At 44.9% G+C, this 6,507-nt stretch overlaps 1 protein-coding gene across 2 annotated transcripts in view; it reads right to left on the bottom strand.

Annotated features, from left to right (window-relative positions):
• Positions 1-5,874, bottom strand: part of SEC24D (SEC24 homolog D, COPII coat complex component) — a 101,941-nt gene extending 96,067 nt beyond the window's left edge. For both annotated transcript variants that reach the window (XM_069104901.1, XM_069104902.1), the window contains exon 1: positions 5,692-5,874. In XM_069104901.1, the coding sequence (XP_068961002.1) occupies positions 5,692-5,812 (121 nt within the window). In that variant the 5' untranslated portion in view covers positions 5,813-5,874. The remainder of the gene's footprint in view (positions 1-5,691) is intronic.
• Positions 5,875-6,507: the final 633 nt, after the last annotated feature.

Here is a 6,507-nt window from a genome sequence, read left to right as displayed (position 1 = left end):
TTCCTTTCCTTTCCTTCCCTTCCCTGTCCTTTCCTTTCCTTTCCTTTGTTTTCCTTCCCTTCCCTTCCCTTCCTTTTCTCTCTTCCCTTCTTTCTTCTCCTCCCCTCCCCCCCTCTCTTGCTTCCTTCCTCCCTTCCTCTCTCCCTCTCCTTCCTTCCTCCCTTTAGTAAATCAAACTGGACTAACTGCAGAAAGGCAACAAAGAGGAGAGGAGAGGGTCCTAAATTTGGAGTGGAATGACCTGGGTTCGAATCCCAGCTCCGTTTCTTACCACTGCTGTGACCAGGGTAAATAACACCTTATCTCAATGCCTCAGCTTCCTTTTCTATGGACAAGGGTGGTCCAGAGGGTCTTGAAACCCCACTGCTAGACCCAAATAACTATCTGCTGAATGGTATAGAATAAAATCCACTCCACCCCATTTGCACCCAACATCTCCCCATCATCTGTGCTTTTCCCCTCTCTTATCTTGCCCTCATCTCCACATGAAATTTCTGTGGCCCAGATATAAAGCTACTTCTTCCAGGAAGCCTTACATGATTGTCCAGCAATGACCCTTCCCTCCTCAGTCCTGGCAGAGCACTTCATTCTCATGTCTTAGGATCTCCCCTGTGTCACAGGTACAGGGTCGTAGCTTTGGTGCTGGAAGCATCCCTTGAGGTCATCTATTCTAAGGTGACTCTCATTTGCAGATGAGGAAACTGAGGCCCAGGGAGGTTAAATGATTTGCCCAACAGCACAAAACTAGTAAGGGACAGAGCTGGGATCCCAGCACAGGCCCACGGGGACTTGGGGTTTGGGGTTCTTTCCACGGGGCCACACTGTATCTCTAGACCTTGAGCACCCAGCTTGGTGCTCTCCATGTACGTCACTGGGTTAACGTTCAGTGAACTGAACAGCGCATGGATGCACACATACGTTTGCGTGGATGTGTGTACAGATACACATACATACTCTTGTTACATACTTATATGGTGTTATGCCATGCAATAAATGTAAACGTCTATGCTGCTCTTCAGTCATTCGCTTGTGTCTAACTCTTTGTGAGACAGTTCTGGGTCTCCCTTGGGGCCCTCCTGCACAGCCACTCCACTCACAAATTAGCAAGTCAACAAGTATTTATGAAGTGCTTCCAGGCAAGGCAGACAAGGTTCAATACAAAAGAAATGCCTGGATGGAGGAGAGTGGAATTCACTCCTCCAAGAATTCTCCAAGAATTCTTGATTTACTTTGAGCTTGGAATCGTCACTTAATGGGCAGAGGGGGAGGCAGGGAGGAAACACTCTCATTTCATATCAGTGTCCATTTTGTAACTAATTTTGTCCAGAGTCACTGAGGGCTTGGCTGCCTTGCCCAGAGCAAGCCACAGTTTGTCAGAGCTGGTGCGGGAGCCCACTTCTCTCATCCATCATGCCACACTGCCTCCTGGGGTACCTAGTGATTCAGTTTAACCACATGAGTGGCGACTCTGGGGTCAGGGCCCAAATCCTGCACAGTTGCCAAACTGATCTTCCTAAAGCAGCACCTGACCATACCACCCACTGTTCTATAAACTTCAACAGCTCCCTCTTGCCTACAGACAAAATATAATTCTCTCTTTTTTTTTTTAAAAAAAAAGCAGTTGGGGTTAAGTAACTTGCCCAAGGTTACATGGCCAGTTTTGTTTTTTTGTGTGTGTGCATGTTAAGTATCTGAGTCTGGAACTGATCCTGGGTCCTCCCGACTCTGTGGCTGGTGCTCTTACTCACTGAGTCACCTAGCTGCCCCAATTCTTCTCTTTTTCAAAAAAAAAATTTAATTTTTTTGGAGGGGGGAAGTCAAAGCAATTGGGGTTAAGTGACTTCCCCAAGGTCACACAGCTAATAAGTATGTCAAGTGTCTGAGGCCAGATTTGAACTCAGATCCTCCTGACTCCAGGGCCAGTGAAAATATAATTCTTCTATTAGGCATTCAAAACCTTTCACAATCTGGCCTCAGTCTACCTGTTTCAGGTTCGGTTCATATTTCCTCCCTTTCCCACCCCTTGATCCCCAATGAGCACACCTTACATTTGAGACAATCTGTTATCCCAGTATGCCCAGTACCTAGCCAACAGTTGGCACTTAATAAATGCTTGGTGAAGTCTCTTTAGTTTTCTTTGTGGTGCACCTAGCCTGGTGCCATGTGTAAGTAATAAAATTCATTCAAGGGTAATCTACCAGTGGCTTGTTTCCAACCCTGACCTTTGTACCAACCACCTTTTTTTTTTTAAAGACTTCAGAAAGGAAGGGGAGGAGGGGGCTAGAGACATTTATTGTTGGGGTTTGGGGTTTCTGTCTCTGGCAAATTTCCCTCTTATTAGCATGATCACATATTCTAGTTTTCCTAGGATTGGCTTCATTTATGAAAATAAAGTCCTACAAAAATATGTTCACAGAAGCTAATTTTAATATGGCAGCAATATACCTTTGTGGGCAAATCAAAATGGTTTGGTTCCCAGATATTCTGAGCATGGAATTTAACCCCTGCTGTCTCAGTGACAAGAAGCAGAATGGCTGGAGAGCTGGTGGGCAGGGTCAGTACCTGAATCCCTGAATATTGACTTGTTCCCCTTCTAATACGTGCTGCTATGTGACCCTACCCAAGTCACTTAATTTCTCATTGCCCAAGGCAATTTGCTAAGACCCTAAGTGGCAGAGAACATGACAGCCCAAAGCTGGGAGTTGTTATATCAATGAAAAACACAGTTCCTTTCCTATCACTGGCAAAAGAAGGGAGGGGGGCCTAGGTGGTACAGTGGATAGAACACTGGGCTTAGAATCAGGAAGACTCATCTTCCTGACTTTAAATCCATCCTTAGACACTTCCTAGCTATGTGACCCTGAGCAAGTCACTTAACCCTGTTTGCCTCAGTTTCCTCATCTGTCAAACAAGCTGGAGAAGGAAATGGCAAACCACTCCAGCATCTCTGCCAATAAAACCCCAAAGGGGTTATGAAGAGTCACATGACTAAAATAACTGAACAATTGCCCCAAAGATGAGAGTGTTTAGAGGGGCTTTGAATGAGGGCTTGGGAAACTGCTGCAGGTTTGTTTAAAGAGAGAGATAACTGGAGGATGGGAGTGAGGAAGGAGAAGGGATGCTGCCATGGCAGGCTACACTGCCTGCAAGGCTGATCTCAGGGCTGACTTTGTGCTAGGATCCCGTACGAGCATCTGAAGACGGGGCAAACCCAGATTGTTTCTGCAGCATTCACTGTGCTTACAAATCTTAAAAGTGTTTACAAATATTATCTCATTTTATCCTCACAGCAACCTGGAGAGATGGGTGCAATTTTTATTCCCATTTTACAGAAGAGGAAATTGAGTCAGACAAGAGGTTAAGTGACTCATCCAGGGTCACACAGCTAGTAAGCACCTGAGGCTGCATTAGAACTCAGGTCTTCCTGACTCCAGCACTCTCTCCACTGTTCTCACCTGCATCACCCCACCCACCTGCCTCATGACTAGTACTGTGTACAGAGGGACTGTTGCCTCCTTACTTCTCACCTCTCTCAGCAGTAGAGTCCAGAGGAAAGGCAATTGGATGAAAAGTCAAAGGATGTGGATTTGAATCCCCCTTCTGCCACATGTGACTGGAAGTGACCTTGGGAAACTCAGCCTCAGTTTCCTCTTTTGTAAAATGAGGCAAGTGGACTGGATGGTCCCTGAGGGCCCTTCCAGATTTAAATTCCATGATCCAGGCCCCTTTAGGGACAAACAGAATGTGTCTAATCCCTCCTCCTTTCAATGTGCACAGAAGTGAATCTGTCACTTTGCAAATCTAGTCTCCTCCAGGCTAGCTAGACACCTGCCTCCTTTGTCCTACCCTTATATGGAAGGAGTTTGAGGCTCTGCAGTAGGGACCAAAGGGGGTTTGGATTCGGGGGACCCAGGATCAAATTCCATCTCTGTCACTGCGATGACCTTTCCCTGCCTGGTCCCATCCCCCCATTCCTGCCTCTGTGGGGGAGGAGGATTGTCACTCCCTTTAGATTGTAAGTTCTTGAGGCCTAGACTGTCTTTTTGTTAATAAATTCATTAATCAACCACTAGCTCATTAATAAATTCATTAAGTTTTCATTGTTATATAGCTATAAAATGTAACATGTTGTATAATATATAACTATGTAGTTATATATCAAATAACACAGTTATACAACATATAGCTATATATTATATAACTATGTAGCCATATATAATTATAGTTGTTATATGTTATATAATTAACGATGTCTTATATAAAATACAGTTATATACAAATCATATAGTTATCATATAATTAAGGAGGCAGTTACATGACTCAGTGGAGAGATCTGGGCCTGGAGTCAGGAAGACCTAAGTTCAAATCCAGCCTCAGACATGAACTAGCTGTGTGACCCTGGGCAAGTCACTTAACCTCTGTTTGTCTTAATCCACTGGAGAAGAAAATGGGAAACCACTCCAGTATCTTTGCGTGGTTCCTGGGGTCATGGAGAGTCAGACGTGATTCAACAACAAAATTATATCATTATGTAACTCTAAAATAATTGATATAAGATTACATGCTAAATAGTTACATATAGTTATAGGTGTTACATAATGACATGTTATATATAATAATCACATGTCATGTGACTATATAATACTGAATGATTATGAATTAATTTATGAACAGTATTTAGGACAATGCCTGGCACATAGTAGGTGCTTAATACATTTTCATTGGCCTTATTGGATTGCTTCTTTTAAGTCGCTTTACATCTTTGTCAAGTACGAGGGTCGCCCAGCCTGAGCTACTGAATGCCTCCCAGCTGCCTCAAATTCTGGATCTCATGGCCATGCAGGATGCTCTCTGCTGGACACTTTCCAGTCCATCGAGGTCTTTGGAAAATGTAGTGCATAAAAGTGAACCCAATCAGCCATAGTGAGGGACAGGGAGGAGTATAGGGAATTCCCAGATGAGGAACTCCATCTCCCAGCATAGCTCAGTACTTTTTCAGCAATCTAGTCTTCAGGAGCTACCGAGGACCTGGAGAGGTTAGGTAATTAGGTAATAGGGGGGCGGCCAGGTAGCACATTGAGTAAGAGCACCGGCTCCAGTGTTGGGATGACCTGGAGATCGAATCCCGGGCTCAGACACTTAGCACCCACCCAGAAACACCTGGCCGTGTAACCTTGAGCAAATTACTTAACCCCAATTGCTTAGGGGCGGCCAGGTGGCTCAGCGAGTAAGAGCACCTGCGGGATGACCTGGGGATCAAATCCGGGCTCAGATACTCAGCACCATACCCAGAAATAACTGGCCATGTAACCTTGAGCAAGTTACTTAACCCCGATTGCTTTAAAAAAAAAAAAATTAGGCAATAGGGTCATTCTTCTAGCATGTGCCAGTACCCAGAACTGACCCAAGGTCTTCCGGGTTCTGAGGCTGACTATCCGCAAGGTCACACTGCCTCTCACTTAGCACATAGTAAGAGCTTAAGAAACCTTTTCATTTAGAAGGAGTTTGAGCAAAGCAGAGCAGAACTGTCCCCTCCAGAGTCCCTGGAAATAGGTCTCGGTCGTGACAGCGCCTAAGAGTGCATTAGGTTTCTTGACTGCCATCTCACCCAATTGACTCTTATTAAGCTTGTGGTCCACTAACCCCCCCCCCAGATTCTTTTCAAAATCACTACCCTTCAGCCCACGTTACCTGATGGAGGGGCTGAGTGTGATGGGTCGCCATAATGTCCATGAAGAGGTGGGGAGAGCACCCCCATTCCAGGCTGGGATTGGGAGTATGGAGGGGTGGCGACGTAACCTTGCTGACTCATGGCGAGAATTATCTTATTCCAGGTCACAAGGTTCTTCTAAGGCTGAAGAGGAAAAAGACAATGTCGACTCAGTTCTGTAGGAATTCTATAGAAGTTCTAAGGACACAGTGTCGGGGGGAACTGGCCATCTTCCAGGGGAGGCAATCATTCCATCCTTTTATCATTAACATCACCCATTTCATTATAGGTGCAGCAGAGCAGAAAGGTTAAAGGAATACTCTGAAACAATGAACATGTATTACATTCCTGTCATTTATTGAGTTTATTGAGTATTCTGTGGGTGCCTAGAAGGTACAACATTTAAGGCCTTTTCCCTCTAGGAGCTTACAATCTAGTACGGAGGATATAGGGACAGGAGTCAGCATGACTACCTTCCAAGCAGCTGACCTAGGTTTAATTTCTGGCCAACACATATTTTTCAAGGCAGCCAGATGGCTCAGTGCATAGAGCCCTGGGCACAACAAAAGGGGATATTAGAATGATCAGTCATTAGGTCTCTGAAATTCTTAAAGTCACTTAAATTCTTCAAAGATTCAGCCTTTCATTACATTCATTTCATTAGGGTAGCCATTTCACACACAAGAAAGAGGGAAAACAGGAATTGGAAGGAAGGAAGGAAAGAAGGAAGGAAGGAGGGAAGGAAGGAAGGAAGGAAGGAAGGAAGGAAGGAAGGAAGGAAGGAAGGAAGGAAGGAA

Source organism: Petaurus breviceps, unplaced genomic scaffold, assembly GCF_028583685.1.
Source record: "Petaurus breviceps papuanus isolate PSGF00001 unplaced genomic scaffold, PetGlider_PUasm1.0 689, whole genome shotgun sequence".
NCBI classification, from domain to species: domain Eukaryota; kingdom Metazoa; phylum Chordata; class Mammalia; order Diprotodontia; family Petauridae; genus Petaurus; species Petaurus breviceps.
Note: the sequence above shows the minus strand (reverse complement) of the source record. Positions and strands in the feature narration are given on the sequence as shown.